The sequence below is a fragment of the Drosophila innubila genome (assembly GCF_004354385.1).
Source record: "Drosophila innubila isolate TH190305 chromosome 2R unlocalized genomic scaffold, UK_Dinn_1.0 1_C_2R, whole genome shotgun sequence".
Classification (NCBI taxonomy): domain Eukaryota; kingdom Metazoa; phylum Arthropoda; class Insecta; order Diptera; family Drosophilidae; genus Drosophila; species Drosophila innubila.
The window spans coordinates 548,360-572,631 of NW_022995374.1; the positions used below are offsets into that span (position 1 = coordinate 548,360).

At 35.9% G+C, this 24,272-nt stretch overlaps 1 protein-coding gene across 2 annotated transcripts in view; it reads right to left on the minus strand.

Moving 5' to 3' along the window:
* LOC117785965 (histone-lysine N-methyltransferase SETD1B) overlaps positions 1-24,272 on the minus strand; it is a 48,137-nt gene that overhangs the window by 2,485 nt on the left and 21,380 nt on the right. Inside the window, exons 4-7 of one of the 2 annotated variants that reach the window (XM_034624259.1) lie at positions 18,519-18,587; positions 6,573-6,625; positions 4,939-5,008; positions 22-594 (exon numbers count right to left, since the gene is read on the minus strand). In XM_034624259.1, the coding sequence (XP_034480150.1) occupies positions 22-594; positions 4,939-5,008; positions 6,573-6,625; positions 18,519-18,587 (765 nt within the window). Of the gene's footprint in view, positions 1-21; positions 595-4,938; positions 5,009-6,572; positions 6,626-10,900; positions 10,970-18,518; positions 18,588-24,272 lie in introns of those variants that run through there. The other variant, XM_034624261.1, reaches the window with a different exon arrangement.

Genomic DNA, 24,272 nt, shown 5'->3' on the forward strand with positions numbered 1-24,272 from the left:
AGTATATCACAACATAGTTACCTTCTGCTGGAGCAACTGAGCGATACCATCGGTTAGGGAGTCAGTCTCAACGGTTGTCGAATTGATGAAGTCGCTCGATGGCCAAAGCCAGTCGTGTTCCCGCTTGCGTCGCTGCAGTTGCAGTTGCAGCTGTTGCTGCTGCTGTTGCAACTGTTGCTGATGGTCGCGCTCATCGTCGAAGGTTATCACAGCTAGCTCCTCCTGCGACATGCTCCAGTCTTCCATTTCCGTCGAACAGGGCTCCGCTGGCAGCAGCCACTGCTCCGGCTCCTCGGGCAGATCCTCTAGGTGTCCATTCGATGGCTGCGGCTGTCCGCTGCTCATGGTGCAGTATCCCTCGTCCCGCCCCTTCACCGGACTCGCCGACAATGCCGCATTCTGCGCCTCCAAATCCCGCACTCGACTCTTCAGCATGCTCACCTCCTCGCGCAGATTATCCTCCGCCACAATGGCATCCACCACCTTCCTCATCACATCGTCCAGGCAATGTTCGTACTGTCGGATTCGAGTCAACAGCGCCCGATTCTCTTGCTGCATGGAGTGCAACAGGCTCTCCTGTCTCGCAAATCGTGTCTGTAGAGGAAATACAGAGAAAGAGACTACAAATTTACTCAATGAACAAAACTTAGATGCAATTTGAGAATTATTTAAACTTGTCGAAAAAAAAGTTTCCTTGTTGAAGCATAAATTAAGAGGCCAAACCACGATTAAAATGACATTCCGCTTGAAAATCGGTTAATTTTTGATTAAGTTATGAGAGATTAAAGTTTTTGAAAAAATGTCAAGGGGTAGGTATGGAAAATTGGATGTTAGATGGCTTAGAATCGAAGAAATATCAAATTTTCTAGATAATAAAAATTTAAATGCAGAATAATTTTAGAGACCAAACCATGATCAAACGACATTCCGCTTGAAAATCGGTTAATTTTGATGAAGTTATGAGAGATTAAAGTTTTGTAAAAATGTCAAGGGGTAGGTATGGAAAATTGAATGTTAGATGGCTTAGAATCGAAGAAATATCAAATTTTCTAGATAATACAAATTTAAATGCAGAATAATTTTAGAGACCGAACCATGATCAAAACGACATTCCGCTTGAAAATCGGTTAATTTTTGATGAAGTTATAAGAGATTAAAGTTTTTGAAAAAATGTCAAGGGGTAGGTATGGAAAATTGGATGTTAGATGGCTTAGAATCGAAGAAATATTAAATTTTCTAGATAATAAAAATTTAAATGCAGAATAATTTTAGAGACCAAACCATGATCAAAACGACATTCCGCTTGAAAATCGGTAAATTTTTGATGAAGTTATGAGAGATTAAAGTTTTTGAAAAAATGTCAAGGGGTAGGTATGGAAAATTGAATGTTAGATGGCTTAGAATCGAAGAAATATCAAATTTTCTAGATAATACAAATTTAAATGCAGAATAATTTTAGAGACCGAACCATGATCAAAACGACATTCCGCTTGAAAATCGGTTAATTTTTGATGAAGTTATAAGAGATTAAAGTTTTTGAAAAAATGTCAAGGGGTAGGTATGGAAAATTGGATGTTAGATGGCTTAGAATCGAAAAAATATTAAATTTTCTAGATAATAAAAATTTAAATGCAGAATAATTTTAGAGACCAAACCATGATCAAAACGACATTCCGCTTGAAAATCGGTAAATTTTTGATGAAGTTATGAGAGATTAAAGTTTTTGAAAAAATGTCAAGGGGTAGGTATGGAAAATTGAATGCTAGATGGCTTAGAATCGAAAAAATATCAAATTTTCTAGATAATACAAATTTAAATGCAGAATAATTTTAGAGACCGAACCATGATCAAAACGACATTCCGCTTGAAAATCGGTTAATTTTTGATGAAGTTATAAGAGATTAAAGTTTTTGAAAAAATGTCAAGGGGTAGGTATGGAAAATTGGATGTTAGATGGCTTAGAATCGAAAAAATATCAAATTTTCTAGATAATAAAAATTTAAATGCAGAATGATTTTAGAGACCAAACCATGATCAAATCGACATTCCGCTTGAAAATCGGTAAATTTTTGATGAAGTTATGAGAGATTAAAGTTTTTGAAAAAATGTCAAGGGGTAGGTATGGAAAATTGAATGTTAGATGGCTTAGAATCGAAGAAATATCAAATTTTCTAGATAATACAAATTTAAATGCAGAATAATTTAAGAGACCGAACCATGATCAAAACGACATTCCGCTTGAAAATCGGTTAATTTTTGATGAAGTTATAAGAGATTAAAGTTTTTGTAAAAATGTCAAGGGTATGGAAAATTGGATGTTAGATGGCTTAGAATCGAAAAAATATTAAATTTTCTAGATAATAAAAATTTAAATGCAGAATAATTTTAGAGACCAAACCATGATCAAAACGACATTCCGCTTGAAAATCGGTAAATTTTTGATGAAGTTATGAGAGATTAAAGTTTTTGAAAAAATGTCAAGGGGTAGGTATGGAAAATTGAATGCTAGATGGCTTAGAATCGAAAAAATATCAAATTTTCTAGATAATACAAATTTAAATGCAGAATAATTTTAGAGACCGAACCATGATCAAAACGACATTCCGCTTGAAAATCGGTTAATTTTGATGAAGTTATAAGAGATTAAAGTTTTTGAAAAAATGTCAAGGGGTAGGTATGGAAAATTGGATGTTAGATGGCTTAGAATCGAAAAAATATCAAATTTTCTAGATAATAAAAATTTAAATGCAGAATGATTTTAGAGACCAAACCATGATCAAATCGACATTCCGCTTGAAAATCGGTAAATTTTTGATGAAGTTATGAGAGATTAAAGTTTTGGAAAAAATGTCAAGGGGTAGGTATGGAAAATTGAATGTTAGATGGCTTAGAATCGAAGAAATATCAAATTTTCTAGATAATACAAATTTAAATGCAGAATAATTTAAGAGACCGAACCATGATCAAAACGACATTCCGCTTGAAAATCGGTTAATTTTTGATGAAGTTATAAGAGATTAAAGTTTTGTAAAATGTCAAGGGTATGGAAAATTGAATGTTAGATGGCTTAGAATCGAAAAAATATCAAATTTTCTAGATAATAAAAATTTAAATGCAGAATAATTTTAGAGACCAAACCATGATCAAAACGACATTCCGCTTGAAAATCGGTAAATTTTTGATGAAGTTATGAGAGATTAAAGTTTTTGAAAAAATGTCAAGAAAAATTGGATGTAGATGGCTTAGAATCGAAAAAATATCAAATTTTCTAGATAATAAAAATTTAAATGCAGAATAATTTAGAATAATAGAGACCAAACCATGATCAAAACGACATTCCGCTTGAAAATCGGTTCAGTTTTGCCAAAGTTATAACAGTTCGAAATTGGTCAAGTTTCTTACATAGCAACTGTACAAGTCAAAATCATTCCTTATTTTGACATGATTTTTGACAGGAAAATAAATGGTCTCAGAATCCAGTTTAAAGTGTTGTTTTATACTAATTACGATATAAGGAGTTGATTTTTAGTGAAAACAAAATACAATTTTCTAAATAAACAAAATTTAAATGCAGAATAAATTAAGAGGTCAAACCATGATCCAAATGATATTCCGCTTGAAAATTTGTTCAGTTTTGGCAAAGTTGCATAATTTCAATTATTTAAAAGATTTTAATGCAAATAATAAATTCAAAATGATCGAAAATGTAGTTTTTCTTTTCAAATGTGGTTCGAAGTATATTAAGTATATATTTTTCGTTGGAGAACCTTCAGGTGACTGCAGTCCGACAGTTGCATTGACGAGGGTCGCCACTGGCTCATTTATCACTGAATTTGTTTCACTTTGAAATGAATTGAAGTGCTAAGTGAGTAGTAACATGTTTCCATCTACAACTGCCCTTACTTCATCTTAACCCAATGAAAAACATATGAATTGAACAAGTAAACAACTGACAGGCAACTTGTTAACTTGGCCCGAAGGTCAATGCAACTATCGACAGCAAACAATGTGTGGAATTGAACCTTGGGATTGGGATTCATTAGAGCCGCTTTACGAAAATTCAGTTAGCTTGACTTAAAGCCCATTCAATTGGGAAGTCTTTGCGTGTGTGTGGCAAGTACAGTAAACACTCCTTGCTCCTTCTGTATCAAAAGCTGTTCAGCGAAGCGTCTCTAATGCGAACGCTCAATCAATTTCACAGAAAAAAAAAGAAAAAAAAGAAAAAGTCTTAAAGAACAACAGCAATTTGAAGTCGGCCCAGATAAGCGACAATTTGTATGCGCAGAATGCGAGCGAGGGGAGACAATGTTTTTAAAAATGAATTTATGCGTTTATTTATGACTTCGCTGAGACTTCTTCGTTTTCATCTTCGTCTTCTTCTTCGTCTTCGACAGTGACTAAAACTTCCATTTCCATTTCCCTTTTGCATTTTCAAGTCACAGACTAAGCGGGAGGAAAAACTCCAACTGAAAACTCTTTGCCGGCGCTACAGTGCAAATTGTTTATTCACATGCTGTGCACTGCGAGGGCAGTTCAATGAGTTGCTTGCTTTACAACTGACTGAAATTGTTGATAATGTTAGTAGTTTTAATGTCAAATTCATAGATTCAAGTTTTTTTTAAATTTAAGTGTTTCATGTAGGATTAACTAATGCGGAAGACAATTTTAAAGATATTTTGACGAAAAATGCATAGAAAGTAAAGTCAAATTTAAAATATCGTTTTGTTAAAATTTTGCATAGCCCAAACCATAAGACTGAGTAGACTTCACATAGCTGAGACAATTTTATCGTTCAATTCCTATTTAAGCACAAATATTATTTATTTTCTAAGAAAAATGTGCAGCATTTAATACATGTGAACTGGTGATGCTGCCCTCGCTGCCAGTGTGACCCCCGCGGCCAAGCAGCATATTAGCAAGAGGAATGAAGATACATACCTGGAGTGCCTTGTGATCCCGACATGTCTGCAGTTGTTTGCGTTCTTTGGATTTCATAATGCGATTCATGCTGAAGAAAAAGCAAAAATAATAATAAAAATAAATGTATAAATGAAATGAAAGTTGCTATCATTTTTTTTTTTGCTGTGTGTGTAAGTGTGTGTGTGTGGAAAAAGGGTACACTGCTAAGAAATGTTAAGACAATTAATCTAAAAATTCTCAGCTTTTACTTTGAGAATACAAATCTTAATTTTTTAGAAAAAAAGTAAAATGTTATATTGTTATCAGAAACTAATTTTGGAAGTTTGAAAAGAAGCGCGGGTTCGAATCCCAGATCCCTCTTTCCAGAAAAAAATTTTATTAATGGAATTAAAAGATTTTATTTTTTTTTAACAGTGTAAATGTGCGTGTGGCTAGCAACATTTTGGTCAAAACTATGCGCAAATTGGAATAGCCGTAATTAGATATTCGAGTGCAGAGAGTCGTATACTATTTATATTTATTCTGGAGCGGCACTGATTGATGGCTTTTCGCGGAGCATGATTCTAATGGTCAAATGGAAAATGGAAAATGGAAAATGGAAAATGGCCCTTGCAAAGGACTGCAAAATAAATGCTTCCTGTTGTTGCTTTAACTCTGTCTTGAGTTGCTTTGGCTTTGGCTTTTGGCCTGGCCAATTCTTCTGACGCTGCACGGTAATTTGGAAAATTGCATTCAATGCCGTTAACTTGGCCAAGTCTCTGGGCCAAGTCAGTCGCTGTTCTGTGTGCTTTTGCGGAGTGCGTAATGGCGTTGACTGAGAACTGAGGACTGAGCAAGTTGAAGGCGTTCTCAGTCACGAGTTACTATGAAATATTTACGTAGCTTTTGCCAAAAGCAGCGCAAAAAACTCTTTTTTACAATTGCATAATTATGTGGCATACTCGTTACACCAACAAAAATCAAACCAAAACAATTTATTTTTATGCCTTTCTCTATCAATGTTCCATGCAGTGCAGTTTTCCTAATGGAATGCATAAAACATAAGGCTGTTCGAGAGCTCGTAAATATTTAAATCTTGCCACCATATCATTTGCATAATTCTACGCTTATTTAGTATATGGCTATAAGCACTTGTGTTTTGCAATCATAAATGTGCAAAAGTAAAAGATACTTAAGCGAAATTGTGTATCTTTTAAGCGCAACTCAAAGATGTTGCGTATCTTTTACTTTTGCTTACTTTTCACATTGTCTTTTTTGATATTTGTACTATGAAAGAATCGGAAACTGAATTTTTAATGTCTTAATTTAAAAATAATCAAAATTAAGCAGATGTTAAGCAAATCTAATCTTCAATAACTTTTTTTTTAATAAAATAAAAATTATTTGAAATGTGTAATATGCCTAAAAACAATAAGAATTATAGTCACTGTTGAATCTCTCAAGCCTATTTAAAACCTGATAAACTAATAGTGTGAAAATTGAGAATCTATTCTTAATTTGTAAGTCAGAATGAGGTTTTAATAGAATTAGCCATGTTTAAGTGTAATTAAATAAAAATAAATGGTATAACATGCTTTAATTTGTCACACACACACACACACACACACACATTAGTGTGTAGATTGTAAAAATATATTTGATTTGTCACTTACTTCTCAATTTGCTCGCGCAATTCCTTCTCGAATGTTGGCGACCCGCATTGACTCTGAAAAAAGTGCATTAAAAAAGTACAGATAGAGTGGAAAAAAACAAAAAAAGAAAACAGATTAAATGAAATGCGAAAAGAATTAAACACAATAAATTAATGCATTTTGACGATGATTAAGAATGACAATTTAATTGCCAGCTACTCGTATCAAAGTGTGGCAATCAGTTGCATTTTTAACATGGGATGCAGCTGATGGAAAACTGACGAAAGTGAGCTGGAAAAAGGGAGGGGAGAATTAAGTGAAATTGATTAGAGGAGGGAGTGAGAGAGAAATAACTCGAATATGGGAAAGAGAATGCGGAACTGCGACGACAACTCTCTGCTGTCTCTGTGTTGCATGCAACACAATAAATCACCAGAGTCAACAACCTGCCCCATTCCTCATTCCCCATACCCCATTCCCCTTTTCTTCCCTCCCTCTCAGCTGCTGTTTTGGCGTGAAATGTAATCGATAAAAAGTTACATCACGGCGATTTCATCTGTGTGACGTGACGACAGCTCAAACGAAGATACATGGACAGACACTGACACAGATACAGATACATTTACAGCCACAGATACAGTATCTTTGTGCGGATTGAGCTCAAGTATTCCCCGAGTAGCATTTGTAATAAATCGCTTAGTTTAGTGCAAATATAATGAATGACATCAAATGTAAAGTGTAAATGAAACTGAGTATCTTATTCAGATACTTTTGCAGTACGTAATACCGGTAATCACCACTGTATAAACATCTTAACGGATGTCCAGACAATGTCAACAAAACGACTTTTCTGTAAATCACTCCAACTTGCTGCTTTCAATACAATTTACAATACAATTTATACATTTATTTTGTGTTTACATAAGAATGTACAATAAATTCCACAATTTTCTCTCCTACTTCTTCTTCTTCTGCTCTATTATTCTCATTGTTCTCAAGAGCGAGAGAGCTATGAATTCCAATATTGAAATATTTCTAATACACTTTCATCTGCAGATATTGCATTAAATTGGAGTACGACTAAAACAAAACCGGAGTCGACTAAAAGTTATCCCTTAATGTATTCTTTACAGGACTAAAAATTTAGACTTAATTGTTATACCAAAATATTTATTTAATTTATTAAATTGACTTGTTTATTTTCTCTAAGGCAATAATAGAATTTGTTTTAAAATTTTCTTATAAAGTGCTTAAAGTTTGTATCAAGAATTATATTACAGTTTTCAACAATATCTTGAATCTTAAGAGATTTTTATGCGACTATATACCCTATAGCCTGAACTGTCAGTAGGGTATACAACGACAATAAAAGCTTGTGGCACGCGCTGTCAAAGTGCCTGCAACAGTCCAAAATTTTTTGGGGCATGGGAATGGATGAAAAGTGATGTCTGCCCCCAACTGTCTTCCTCCTTCCTCCTCGCTCCGAGACTTATTCAGAATTACAAATATATGCAATAATTTTTATTAATTCGCACGGCATAAAAGCCAAACATGCTACAATATTAAAATGCCGCCACCGAAAGAGAAAAGAAAAAAAAAAGTATGGCAACAGCCGTTGTCAAAGTTGGCGGCAAATGACGACTAAAAAGGCCTAAATATTGTTGCTGATGTGGCAGACTGATTGCCGGCCAATGTTGCCACAGACTGTGGCACTGGCAGTGGCAGTGGCAGGCACAGTGGATAAAATCATAAAATGTATTTAATTAAAATGAATATTTTTATACCAACAGATTCAATTTTTTTATAAGTTACTAAAAACAAAATAAATTAATATATATAGAAAAAAGCTCAAAAATATAAAAAGCTTACTAAAAAAAACTGCATTGATAGAAAAATGATCTGAATTTAAAATATTTACTATTTCAACAATTTACCTCCATTAAATTGTACGCACTTTAAAGAATAATTAATTAAAGATGAAATATTTTCATTAACTAAAAAAGTGAAGAGCCAGACTATATTTTTGCCTTGTCAAAAATTTTAATATATGCTAGATAATCGAGTAATTTTTCCCACTGTGCGGTTGGGCTGGTTAGGCGCCACTTGTGCCACTGACTGTGGCATAGAATGATGAACGTGTTAATAAAATTAGAGGCAACACAACAAGCAGTGGGTGCTCTTGGAATGAACATCCCCTCTGATACCCCTTCTCCTTCCTCACTCCCCACTCCCCTTCACTCCCCCCTCAATTCCCCTTCTCAGCCATGACAAATGCTATTTTGGGCAACTGGTGCGTCTGTCGACAGCTGTTGACGGTTGACTGTCGACTGGTGACTGTCGTCTGTCGACTTTTGGCTACTGGAAAGTCTTGGGCCACATTCACATGCAACCAAAACGCGCATAAATATTCATTGTGAATTTTGGCCATAAAACGAGTCGAGTCAAGTTGAGGGAGGGAGAAGACTAGGCTGGAGTTGGCAGTTGGCCTGGCCCATTGATTAAGTTATAAAATCGAACGAGCGCTTTTCTGGCATTAATTAATAAAGGCCAAAAGCTAATGTACACAGTGTTGGCCTGGCTTAAAGTAAAGTCCACCAATTTCCATAAATTTCACTTAGCACAATATACAGTGGTCAACTTAACTCTGGTTTTACAATTTTTGAAGACGAGCAATATTAATTTATCAATTTACCAATTTTTTATCGATAGCCAACATCTTAAATTTTTCTTAACTGCTTTTTGAACTCGTTTGGATTAATATTAAATTAGCTTAAGGGTTAACATATGATTTATCGCTTTTATTTAATAGTTTAAGATTTTAATAGGTTGAACAAATTTCAATTCTTTGATTTTAACAATTTAAACTTAATAATAAACAAAATATATAATTTATGTGCTTAAATTTAAGGAAAGTAAACAATAAATATTTTTCTAATAAAATTATTAATAAATGCAAGCTAAAATGACCATTGTTCGTTGTCAAGGCTGCCAAATATGATTTAAGGGTGCACAACAAGAAATTAACAAAACAAATCCCGGCAACATGTTGCACTCAACCTCAGGGAGAGTGGAGGGGGAGGGGGGCGGCATAAAAAAACTGGATAGAGGGTTGCAGCACGCGTTGATCACAGGACAATTTGCACCCGCAACCAACTGTAATCCCCTGGATAAGAAGCAACCCCAAGCCTAGCCATAACCATTGAAATTCCCCCTTAAATGGGGAAGTTTATTAAAGGGGAACGAGTGCTCAGCCTTTAACCTTCTTGGCTGATTGACGATCTGACCTGACAGTCTTAGAATGTGCAAGGGAGAGGGAAGATGGGAATGGGAGTGTGGAATTCCATTCAAAATATGAACATGCTTATTATTAATTAACATGCAGATTGAGCAGCGGGTGGCAACCCTAGGCAATAATTGGGGAGAACTTTGAACAGAGCCCGTCAATTGTCATTCTAAATTGGCATAGTAAATGTGAACTTGCTAATAAATAAGTAAATATGCGATTTATTTATGGATAAGCTCAAAGTCTAGAAATATAGTAAGTATGAATGATTAAAACACTTTTTGTAATTAATATGACATCAATATGACAGTGTCAAACTTCGGATTTAACCACTTTACAAATCAAACTTTTTGTTCAATTCTTCATGATTTTTTACAAAAAAAAAGAAAGGTCTCAGAATCAAGTTTAAAGTGTTGTTTTATACTAATTACGATATAAGGAGTTAAATAAAAGTGAAAACTTGAGACTTAAATTTTTGAATTTTCAAAATTTCAAAGGGGGGACCTCTACCAACAAAATCGAATCTTGGTCGAAAACAATTAATTTTTCTAAATGAACAAAAATTGAATACAGAATGAATTTAGAGGCCAAACCATTCCGTTTGAAAATCTAGACAGTTTTAATCAAGTTATGACAGTTTCGGAATTCGGTTCTTGACGGAGAGTTTTCATTCGGTAACGGCTTCAGTTCCGATACTAAAATTGAAACGGTTAGTTTCGGTTAACGGTTCCGGTATCGGGTCCGGTGTTATAACCTGCTTTAGAGCACTATAAAAAGTTACTATAGAAGGTAGAGTATTGAATAATTTATGAAACTCATATAATTGTTATTTTTCTTTAACTTTTATAAAGGCTCCATTATAATAGACAGAAATACTCTTAAAATTCCAATTTGTGTTCTTAGAAATCATAGAAAAAGGGTTTTTTTGACTTAACATTATTACAATTCCCTAAGAAAGACTAACAAAAAGTGAATTACTCCTGGACAACCTTCTAACTGCCAGACATAAATACTTTTTAGGGCATAAATTCGACTAAAACTTATCCAATTTATATTGAAATCTTACCATTGCAATATCAATGAATGTGTTTTATTGTTGTTTATCTTTCTGGTGTGTACTTTGAACACAGTTCTTGGCTTTCAGACCACAAAAGCCGAACCGTAAAAATAACAAGCGGTCAAAAGGCACAACAACAACAACAACAACAGCAACCGGTAGCTGCAAAATTTGTATATATATTTGTGGGTCTGTCGGATACAGAGAACGACACAAAGGCGACGGCGAAATCGTAGACCGACGGGCGAGTGGCGAGGGGAGACAAACAAACGAAAACCGCCTCGGGGTCTGTCCCCAAGCGTCATAAAAAACCCCAAAAGCGTATCTTAAATTAGAGGTAGAGTTATAATTTCCATTGCCCAAAAAAAAAAAGAAAAATTAGTAGGAAGAAAATGGGAAAAACGTAGCAGACGACGCGACCGATAGAATCTGTGGAGCAGACGCTGCCAACAACAGCCGGCGGAACACTGAGAACGGGTGAACGGGAAACGGAAAAACAACCCTCGCTCTCCCTTTTGTGTACGGCTGAGAATGGAGAGCAACAGCTTACGAATTCGCCGCAGGCAGCGACAGAGAGAGACAAAGAGAGAGCGAAGCGAAATGTCAAGCACTTTACATCTTCCTCTCTCTCACTCTTCGGATCGGCATCAGCTGAGCTCATCCCATTCCACATATTCCGCATTCCCATTCCCATTCCATTCCTTAAACAGCTCGCTTTTTGATGTATTACTTTGGCAACGAAATTGGCTGTTTTTAATTTAATGAACCGCAACGGGCGCTACATCAAAAAGGAGTACACTGAAAAAAAAAATAGACAAACTTCTAAAATCAAGAACATTCATTTGACATATTTTGTTTTTAAAATAGGACAATAACAGTACTAAATTATTATTATTAGGAATATTTATCTTAAAAATCGAAGTTCTTAGCATAAGAATAAAAATCTTTTTAACATCAAAATTCTTAGTTCTTTTTTTTCTCTCGTTTTCTGTTTGGTAAACAAAAAAGCAAACATTTCGCAGATGTGCCACAGGGTTGACGACATTGTCCTGTTGTCCTGCTCCTAGGGTTGATCTATCACTACCCGATGTCCTTCCTGACTGCCTCAAAGTACTCTGCACACATTAAACGTCACTTCAACAGCAACTCAAACTTCAATTCGCGAAATTTCATTTCACATAAGCGTAAAATTAATTGCATTGCACTTTTTTGTCAAGGGGCTTTTTATTTATTTTTTTAGGGCTCAGCATACATAAGTCCTATGTAAGTATTTATAGTCTAGAGTCTAGAGAATATATATATGCATATATAGTGGTGGTAGTTTTCGCATTCATATTTGGGATGGTTTGAGTGGGCGTATGAATCATCAATTCAGCAGTTAAAAAAGCCGAAAAGGTCTTGAGGGTCAAATATGAAAGGTACGAGTAAGTACATACAAATATACGTATGTATAATACGTATATAGGGTGGATTTCAAAATGCTAAACAGACTTTAACGAATGTGCAACAGCGTTATCTATCGATCTATGACTTTCAGTCCGACCTACCCTAAACAATAAAAGAATAGTAATGAAAGTTTACAAAATTATCCTTACTCAAGCAAAAAGTGTTAGCGAACTATTAATACTAAGGTTATTATTATATTGTATTATATTTTAAAATTTTTTTGATTATAAAACATAAAACAGGAAGAAAGATAAAGTTGAAAAAAAAAATGAATTAATTTTATTCTTTAAAATCCTAGGAATTTCCTTTTTAAGACTCAGCACTGATTTGCTATCAGTTAAGTTTTAGTATGACTAAACATACTTGGCGAGGTCGATCGACTTGGGATTATCTTTTAGTAAAGAATGTATTCAGTGTAAGTGAATTTAAAATAAGTCAACAATTAATTTCGCTGCAGAGAACTCTTTTTAAAAGACCCAGCTATGCCAACCATTCAGTTTAGTTGATATTGCTAATGGAACAGTTTAGTTGAAATTGAATTATACGATACATTTAGTCTTTAACTAATTGCCTTTTAAGTGCATTTTGTGAGAGGGAGTGAAAAAAATGTTTAATTGGGCAAGGGACGCACTCCCGACTTGGTCCGCCATCAAGTGGCGCACTCCACGGGGCGTCTGCCCTTGAGAAACAAAGATACAAAGATATACAGATACAGATACAAAGATACATAGATACTGAATGTGGATGGATGTGGTCGCTGACGGCGCCTTCATTTCCGAGTGAGTGAACCATCAAACGTTTGTGACAAAAATTATTAGCAATTCAATGTTGGACGGTGGACTTTGGACGTACAACCTCCAAGCATAATAATGATGATTATGATGATGATGATGAAGCTGCTGATAATAAAAAGTGCTCATGTTGCGACTTCCACGCTACAGTCAAAGCTCTTGTAAGCGAACCAAGTGCCACTCGACGTCGACAGCCTCCATGGAGTCCACCAAGTGGGGCTTGTGGCAAGGGGCATGTGGCATGGGGCATGTGGCATGGATGGACAGTGGTAGTCGGGGCGTCGCCTTGACAGTGACAGTTTGATATTCTTTGCAATTCTTTTCTTTGCATTTTATGCTCTGTTTGTCACTCTTTCTCTCACTCTCTCTATCTGTCGCCTTCTTCCTCTCCCTCTCCCTTTTGTGTCTGAATGCAACTGAGCTTATTAGGGCGCAGATTTTCAATTCCAGCTGGAGTTGGAGACCGCGGCGAGCATTTAAATTAAAAATTGAGCACGTGCTGGTGTCGAAACTTGGCTATTGTTGCCCCTGGGTGTTGCCACAATCCGTACTGGAGCTGTGTTAAACTCGTGACACGAAATATCACGACTCTTACTTGCAAAAAAGATCAAGCCCTGAAAAGGTATCTGCTTGAGTTCGAATATCGCTGAGTTAGTATTTCTAGATGGAGTATTCCGGCTTGGAACTATTGTTAGTTTAGATTTTCTTAGTTTTTTAACTATTACATTATTATTACAAATTATTATTATTTATTACATTTTTATTAGAAACATTTTAATCGTTACTGATAATAATCAATAATGTTCGCTATATCATTTTTATTATAAACATTTTAGTCCTTAGTTTTTTTAATTTCTGCATTGTTTCTAGACACGCTCCCATCTCTAATCAAACTGTCAAACTTGTACGCGTGCTGTTGCATGAGTTTTTAATCCAAAGTTTGGACTCAAGGCAAATGCAACATTAGGAGGAAGCTGCAGGAGCAGAGTTCCATCTAATAAATTGGCTCACAGCATTTTTCAAACATACTTCGAACGTCTTTTTCTCACAATTTTCACTCGCCTTTTTTCGACTTCATTAGCAAATGGGCAAACCCATGAAAATGGCACAGAAAAAGGGGTAGGAGGAATATGCGCAGTTTGCATTTTACGCCTGTTCGGCTTGTTGATTTATCACTGATGAAAAGCACACAGAGAAAAGCAAAAACACAAATACAAACACAAATCCCAGTTGTTTTTTGACACTCGTTGCAATGTTTACTCATTTGTTTTTAAATCTATATGTGTTTTTTTTGTGCTGTCCAAGCATTTCTAATTCCATGGTTAAATATTTGAATGATTTCCATACCGCTGAGAGAGAGAAGAAGGGAGCGAATTCTCATGCCCATTGGGATTCTGTTGCAAAGGGATTAAATGTCACATGAAGCACTTGAGCTTCATCTCTGTCTGTCTCTGTCTCTCTCTCTATCTTCATCTCAGTTGTTGTTACAAAATAGCCAACGAAATACAAAATACAACAACAGCTGTCAGCAATTTGAGTTGGGTTAAGAGCTTGCCCCATCAAGTGGCAATCAGACTCCTAAGAATGGAGTTGCAAACTTCAAGCTGTCTATGGAAAGTAATACCAGGTTTCTCCCTCTCTCTCCCTTTCTCTCTCTGTCTCTCTAGGAACAATGGAGGAGATCAAAATGCACAAATCACTTGAAACTGCTGCGGGTTAAGCTCTGGTATTTCGCATAAGAAAATCTTCTACATCTTTTAAAGTTCCACTTCGATGGGTAGAAAAATTAATAATTTGTGGAGATTTTCAAAATATTACTTGTTAAAAAACATAAAATATATCTTAAATAAATATATTAAGTGGGTTACGTGATTCTTTATCAAAACTTTTAGAATAAAATGTCTTTGCTCAAATGTATATGCATTTATTTTCCTGAGGTAAATCTCTTTTGAATATATGATAAGTTTCATATAGATGATTAAATATTTCAGAACTGAAATGTTAAGTGAAAAGTTTCTTCATATATCACCTTGCAATTCACATTTACGACTTACTGCACGATAAAATTGTCTCAGCTATGTTGTGTGAAAATTTCAGCCACCTACGTCTTATGGTTTGGGCTGTGCAATGATCAGTGAGTCAGGACAAAGAGTTTAATATATATAGAGAAGTTTATTTTCAATGAATAATATTTTAGAAATAGATTTTAAAGAAAAACTTTCTTGATTTCAATCCAGATCAGAATTACCCTTTAAGAATTTGGTATTTATCGCAGAGACAATTTTCCATAATAAAATATGCTGATTCTGTAGTAAATAATTTCTATACCAATTAGATAAGCCAGTCAACTCTCACAATAAATCGTCTTTTGTATTGAAAAAATTGACATTGTGGTCTTACAAATGATAAAGTACATTTAATGGTAGAGTATATGAGGGTATAAGGCAACTTGCATTGATTACAACCGACCGTAATCAGATGCGAATCAATTGAATTTCGAAGTAATCCGAGTACTTGTTTCTCCCTCTATGGCATGATGTTCTACTCAGAGCAAGTTGCCCAAATTAGAAACAGATGATGATGATAATGATGATGATAAGAGCATGGCGAATCTTAAGATGGATATTCATTGAATCGTGCCATTTATTGCATGCCACATGGCCTCTTTCTCTTTCACTATCTCTATCTCTTTCTCTATATCTTTGCTTGCGCTTGCCACAACATTTTGCAACATTCACACTTTTGGGCTGACTTGTCATTGCTTCTCCCTTTCCACCTCTCTCTGCTTGTCTTTTATTCTATCATCCACAGCCACTGATATGCCAATAACAATAAAGCACACACCCAGCGGGCGTGCCACACGAGGAAAGGAGGCAAGTAGGCATGTGGCAGACGCCGACGCCAACTTTGTCTAAGTGCAAACCAAAGGACAGTGGCAACGTTCGAGTTGGGAGAGTTGGGAGCTGGCAGCAACATAGTTAATCGTTATTTACAGACAGATAAAGTGCAGAAATATTGTCGAGCAGCAGACGAAGGAGGAAACGGTAGCTCATGTATCTCATGTATCTCATGCGACCACCAAATGTCGAAGCAAAAGTAAGAAAAATACAACTGCAAGGCTACACTCGAGTGTGCTCGCCTGTGAGATTCCAGGCAGCCTTTTATTTGAAATGTAGAATAAATTAAGAGGAGTACAGAAAAAAGCTAGGATTATTCAAAATGAAAAATATTAAGTTCTCTTCCACTATGTAATAATTGCGAGATTTCCTATTACATATTAATAATAACACCAGGCAACAAAGTTCAATTATTATTATATAAAATTATTTTAAAAAATGTCTTGACAAATTTGTAGGTGTTATTTTCTCATATATATCCTGATATGTTTCAGAAAAAGTTTTTAGTTAAAGGATAAATTGTGGTATTCTTAAAAATATAACTTAAAAAAGGAAACGACACCAATTTATGACATTTTGTCGAAGGTTTCATTTAAAATGAGTTGAAATTAATTTAAAATGAATCACACTAGCAAAAAGAATTAGTGCAGTACAAGTAAATTTCGAAAATTTAATGCTACATTTCTTGATTATTAGGGATTCGGAATTTTTCTAAATTTAATGATTGGAATTCTTTACATATATTTTTTGAATCTGATTCTAATGAAGATCAAATTAATATATGCGTTATAGGGTCCGAGTTTTATTTTACTTTGCCTGTCACATACAAGGCCACAAAATTATGAAACTCCTACAGTACTTGGGCCGCTGAGTGCAAAAAGGAGGAAAATGCGCATACGGCCAAAGTAATCGGATTCCCATGCATGAGCTTCGCCAAGAAGCGGAGGAGGAGGCGAAGTGAGTGGAGTAGTGATAACGAGATGGGCATGGAGGTGGAATCGGAGTCGGAGTCAGAGACGGAGTTGCAGCTGAAGGAAGGAAGCTAACTGGCGGGTGGGCTATTTCCATGGCCATTGCCATTGCCAGGCTCGTAAATTTGCGCTTTTGCCTGGCCCAGAAAATAGAATAGAAAATCAAGCTGGGCAAAAAAAAAAAAAAAAAAGCCACTCGCAGAAAAATGTATTTTTGGGCTCAATGTTTTTGTCTCCGTCGCTTCCTGTGGCCGGGCGTCAGCAATTTCTTTGGTGAAATCACCGACCGGAGATGGCGACGGTATTTTGGAACATTTTCAGCATTTTCTCCATTTTCTTGTGGAAGGCACGCTGTGCCTTTTCACACCATAAACTCTGTGCGTTTAACTCGTTGCTGGATGGGAGAAAAGGAAGGAATGGGAGAAAAGGGAAGGAGCAGGACCATAGCTCAGTATTTTGGCTGTTATCAAATTCAATTACCTAAAGCCGGAAATGCGTACGCCGAGTCTCCGGCCATAAAATTTGGGTTAACTGCAACTGTTTCAGCCCCATGCCTCAAAGATGGGCAGTTTAGATTGTGATTTTCAAGATGATGAGCTTTTCAAGGTGTTAAGGAAGTCGTTGACAACATGAAGGCAGCAGCAAAAAACAACAACTCAACTGTGACACAGTTACAAGTAGAAATAGAAATAGTAGTAGACCCAACTTTGATAATTTCATTTTGGATTCGTGTAATTAAAGCTTGTAACTTTTAATTGCAGACCTTAGACCGAAGCAATTTGAGTTGACCTTCTGCTACACTTAGAAAAAAATAGTACCACATTTTAAAAAAATTTTTGGTTGATTTCAAATGCATAATTTCCACAAATATTTATATCTTAATTAAAAAAAGAAATAAGAATTACATAAAAAAATTGTTTTTACTAAAACAAAAAAAATATATATTTATCTAACCTTTAAAAATTGCCTTTAATGTAACATTAAAAAACATCATTCTAAAATTATTTTCAGGTATGGAAAAAACTTTTATTCTGTGTTTTTTTTTTTTTTTAATTAAAAACAAAAAAGTTTCCATTTTGAAACAGGAACAGTTTTTCAGAATATAGGGCACTTTTTATGCGAGTGTATTGTTGTAACCATGCAAAGTTGTTCTGTGATCTCAAATTCTGGTTGGCTTGTGTAGCTTTGACCACATAAACCACAGAGCGCAAACGGCTGTAAGCAAAATGGCAACAACACGATTAATGACCCTACCGGCAACGCCTACGGACTGGTTAAGGCCTGGCCAAATGGTCAACGTCTAAAGATAAAAGGAGGAGGAAGAGGAGGAGAAGGAGGAAGGCCATTTCCATGTGAACCAAGTTGAACATAATACTCTCAACCAAGTTGTCAACCCGTGACCACACACACAGGAAATTAAAATCGTTTGGGTTTTTTAGTGGGGAGTTGTGTGTTAAGATGGTTTGGTTTGGTAATATCCGGGGAACGTACGCGTGGCGTTACATGGATCGAATATACTCACTTTGTGGAACTGCTCCTGCAATCGCAGCAGCGCGCCTTCAACTTCAATCATGCGCTTTTCCAACAAATCCTGCAAAACAGCAAAAAAAAAGAAAAGAAAGAAACGCAAACTGAAGAACTAATGCCATAACAGATATCGCACAGATCCCAAAAGCTATAAGTACTATATATACATATATATGTAATAGCGGTGCAAATGTGTGTCTCTAAATGAACCAAAGCGGCGTATGCGTGATATTTGTGTATAAATTAATGCATGTGAGTGTCTGAGAGTGTGTTGTTGTGTGTGTTTGGGTGTGTGTTTGGGTGTGTGTGTGTTTGTGCAAGATAAGCAAATGTTAACAACAACCAAATGCGAGAGTAGTTTATATATATAAGTACAAATATTCAATGTAAACAATTCATAATTTAGCGGGAATTTATTTTTATCATCAGATCAAACACTAAAATTATTTCTTTGTGATTACTACAACCGATTGCGAAGAATTACAAATGTGTATAAATATTTCACAGTGTCATATCCACACTTTTATCAACATTTAACTTTATTATTTGCCCCAGTTGGTTGCATTCAAATTATCTCCAAGAACCAAGAACTTGGACAGGTCAATAGAACCACTGTTTCAAAAGATTTTAAATGAATTTACGAGCTTGTCATTGACTTCGCTTCAAACGCTTTAAGCCAAATCGTTGAGCTGCTTTTTTTCGCATGCCTTTATGTGCCGCCCCATTGTGTGGCATGTGGCGCATGAATAAAGTTTTTTAAGCCTCACGCGATTTTCGAAAAGGTCTGGGCAACGGCAAACTGCAGGCGAGGGACTCGACTGTTAGATGCCCAGTCTTAGTATGGGTAGAACAAATTTTAAAAGAATTATTTAAAGACCCTTGCTGAATTCAAATTCATAGTAATTTGAAAATTTTTGTAATTGTTTATTTTTAATTTGCGCAGTTATTGAAGAAATAAAATGGTGTGAGCAATACAAATATTAAAAGGAACAAATTGAAAATATAAAAAATATATTACTGACTCCAGCGGCATTCGAAACTCTGAAAATGCTATTTTTTTCAACTTCTATGAAAATTTTAATAGTTCCTTAAAGTTTGGTTGCTCTATGTCTAATAATCTCTGACATAATGTATTTATGCGGAAGGAAAGACTTGCCAGAAACCCAATAGCCTGTGTACTCTTTTTGAGTACTGGGCTAACTGGATTGCAGGTGTGCACGTCCAATAATTCACCAAGTGTGGCAGCATGCAACAAACTGTGGCACGAAAGAAATCACTTGCCGTGCAAGTACGAGTCTAACTGATACGAGTACTTATACTCATACTCATAATCGTACTCCTATTCGTATTGTATTACTATCTATCTATGAATTGACTTTACAATTGATCCGCTTTGGAAGGCAGTTGCAACTCGCGTGTGGGCGTTGTGCGGTAAGCAGGAAGTGCCAATGACAGTTTCATAATTGGAGTTGTAGCTATTTTACGGGCAGTTGTCGCCAGACGGGACTGAAAACTGAAGACAGCAGACAGAAGACAGGAGGCTTATTAGCCCCAGACCAGCCCGTAGTCTAAGGCCTTTGACAAAGTTGCGGCCAACAAAACATTAAAAAAAAAACGTCTAAAAAATATATTTAAGTGGCATCGTAAAAACAAATGCTGAAAACTTAAAAAAAAAAACCAAGAGAGACACAACTGGAGACAAGGCGATTGCGAATGCGGCTCGTAAAACAATTTTCTTAAACACTAAAAATTAGTTGTGGAAGTTGTAAAAATTATGGTTATTGCTTTAAAAAAAAAAACTCCAAAAATATAATAAAAATTTACATTTCTTTTCAATAGACAAATTCGTTTTTCACTGTTTTTGTTGCTGCCCCTTTTGGTGTTACATTAAATTTACAAGTGCCACAAGCAACAGAGAGTATATATATATATTGCTGCATGTCTGTACACAGAAAGAAAATATTCGGTATTTCTGCATAAAATCAATCGAATGCGTTGTCAGAAGTATGGAAATTCTAGATTTTTTTAGACCAAGTACCAAAAACTCGATTTAATCACGATTTGTCTAGGCAATATTTTGATTTTCAGGGTTCTGTGAAATTTTTTATATTTAAGGCTTTTCTTTTTACTTTTATGGTTAAGTTATTACCATTTAATCCAGATATTTATTTAGCTTCTTTTAAAATTATCCAAAATACTTCACAAGTACACGCTAAAATCTTAAACTTCCATCTTGAATTAGGGAATGATTTTTTTTAGTGTATTTCTGCCCAACTCTAGCCACAAGTGTGTATGTTCCGATAAAGGAGTGCGCCCACAATAAACCTGAGCCTGAACCTGGCTAAAACTAACTATGAATGGGCTTGATTTGTGGCAGGAAATTACGCAGACGCCGAGTGGGTAAAGTGCAGTATATTCAATGGATTCACAGGCTTACAAACATGCATACAGAAATACATACAGACATACATACAGACATACGAGTACATTACTCACATGCACATAAACAATGAGATCGTTTTGTTATAAATATTGCTGGTGATAAATACTAATGACGCCCTAACCTATTTGCAGCTTGTGCCTAAACTGTTTCATTGATCGACTGTAAAATACCCGAACTATAAAAAAAAAACAAATCAAACAAAGCTGTATATATGTTTATATATTTGAGTTCTCTTTTGTCTCCCATATACAAATTTATCCATTTGGTAAACAAAGCGGAGTAGCAAATTTATCTTTTCGGGTATGCTCGACTCACGTATACCCTACATCACGATCAAAAATACATTAATTTACTTATAGGATCGAGTAGAGGCTTCCGATAGGTGTATATAGAAAATATAGAGGACATTTAAAGAGTTATAAGGGGTATATAAAGGCGATTAAAGGCATTTTAGGGTGTATGTTGATTTTAGACCCACAGTTTCCTGGTGAAATATTCTTAGAATTCAAGGTTGAATTGATTTTTACCTTAACTATTTTTGTTTGTTACATACGTTTCTACAAAGTGACAGCTCCCCTACGACTGACTGACTGACAGACTGCAGGGTATTAAGAAAAAGCTAGCTGCATATAGTACTAATAAATCTCTCGCTTTAATGCCATTCACAGATATGCACGCAGTCGTTGACTTTTCTATGTGGCAACTGTGTGCGCATGTGCAACAGCAACAACAACAACAGCAACAACAACAGCTGAGCGTCTGTGAACCCAGAGCTGAAACTGAAACCGAACCAAACCGATACTCAACAGGCTGAGAAATAAATAAATAAATAACAACAAAAAGAGGAGAGAGGAACAAACGTTGCACATAAATTGCAACTGCGTTCAATGAACTTTTTCAATCACACGTCGCACAGCGGCAACTGCACAAGTTGCAACTGCAACAGTGGCAGCTCTGCAACTGCATCGGCGGCATCCACGCAATGTGGATGTGGACACAAACGTGACTAGGTTCTGGATGCCACAGCTGACTGAGCTGAGCCAAGCTGAGCTGTGGATGCAACAATTGTCAGTTGACTTGCCTCAACAATAATCAAGATGCCATTTAGCAAATTTGCAGCTTGACGAGCTGCAACTGCAACTGCAACGCGATTCGAGTCGATTCGATTCGATGCGACGAGTGGGTGTCTCTTTGTTTCCGTGCAACATGTGTGTGGCATGCATCATCTCTGCTGTCCTGGGAACAGTCTGAAGCGATTAAATTGCTTGGTAATCGATACACGCGGTGCACAGTGGGCAAAAAGGCTAGATTAACCTATATTAATTAATATGGTACCTCATGCGAATGCCGAATATTATTTAAGGAATTACAAAAAATTTAAAAAAAAAACCCTAAAGAATAAACAAGATAGGGGGAAAATAAGAGAATCAAAAATTAGGAATTTTACCTAAAAAAATATTCAGAATTCAAAAATTTGGAAAATTCAAAATTAGGAATTAAGTATTACGACGAACAAAACCGAAGATTTTATTGAATTGAAAAACTACACGATTTTTAATAAAATATTTATGATTTCGACTTTGCCTCATTTATGTCTTCCCAAATTTTTGATTCCCAATTTTTAATTTCTAGTATTTTTTTCTAGTTTTTGTTTATAACAGTAGAATTTTTAATGTTGGTTTACTAATTTAAATTTCCACACTAAATGCATCCTAGTTTTGTTTACCCAATTTTCATTTACAAATTTTCGTATTTTGAGTAATATTTTTCTAGTTGTTGTTTAGTTGTTTTTTCCACTGTGCAGTGCTTTCAACTCGTGTCGCGTCGCGTCGTGTCTTGGCCAACAGCTGTGCACTTGGCTTAGAGGTTAGAGCTTCAATTAGGCATCAGTGCAGCTGCCCCATTCCCATTCCCATTCCCAATTCCATCCCGATCCCCATCCCCATCCTTTGGCACAGAGATGAAAAGAGTTCTGGGAAAAATTACAGCATCGTTGCCAAGCATTTACATAGAAGGTTTGCCAAGCTCAGCTCAGCTCCGTTTAACTTCAGCTTCACTCCTCTCGACTTGGCTCAGTTCATTTGCAGCTGCTTATGGGCCATGGCCATGACAGAGTGAACGTCTTTCTAGGTTTGTTGTGTTGTTGTTTTGTTGTGTTGTGCTGTGTTGTGTTGTGGTTAGCCATAAATCAAGTGCTCCATCCACAGTCCAGGCATGCGCCATACTTAGCGCTATTAAAGCGTCACGGAAGTCCGAACGTGATCGGTGAACAGCGATCGGTGAACAGCGGTGAATAGCGAATAGCGAACGGCAGCAGAACGACAGCATAATCGTATTAACGCCATGGCCTTAAAGTCTTAACGTCTTCAAAGTAATGCGAACACCTAACTTAAATATGCCTTAGACAGAAAAATTTAAACTAAACTAATTCTTGCAGCTGTTGTTCAATTAAATTGCAAAGCGGAGATTCTAAAAGGAACTAAAATATCATTTAAAAACCTTTCAGAGAAGGAAATCTAGAGTAAAGGATGGTGAAAAGATTTTTAATTTTAATATTTTATAAAAGAATTTACAGAGCATCAGCGAAACCCTTGAGGTAGTAATTACATTGTTTTGGGAACCATCTTATAAATTAGAAACAGATACCAGGAAATAATACTTATCATAAATAATATATTAAATACCTTTTGTCCTGACTCGCTGAACTCACTGATCATCGCACAGCCCAACCATATGACATAGGAAGTTGAAATTTTTACACAACATAGCTGAGACAATTTCAAGTCTTCTTACGGATATAACAATAAGGGCAAATAATATTCTCAGACTGTAATTAAGTAGTACAGCACATGAATATTACTCACAGCTAAGATCTTCAGTCGAAAATACTCCGCCATGAAGTTAGAAAGGAGGAATCTGCATGTCAAATGCGAATTTCTCATTTCAATTGGAAGGATTGGAGATTTGGAGGGTAAGTTCATCAATCTCTGTGCTGCTGGCGTGATGTGATGTGTCTTAAATGGCACATTAACGAGTTCAAGTGACCTCTCATCCCACATCCCACTCCCCCTCTTATCCCACTCTTCCTTCGGGTTCAAAGGTGTTTGTTTCACAGGCATTTGCCTGCCAAGTTTTTTCCGCACGCTACACGAAAACAACTCCGCTTAATTTGTATGCGCCATGCGCTTTTCCACTTTTCTTTCTTTCCATTTTTCCTCTTCTCTGTTTCCACTCCACTTCAATAAGGAGACCCCGGGAAAGTGGGTTAACAAGAGCCCACATGCACATTAGGATGTGTAGATTGAT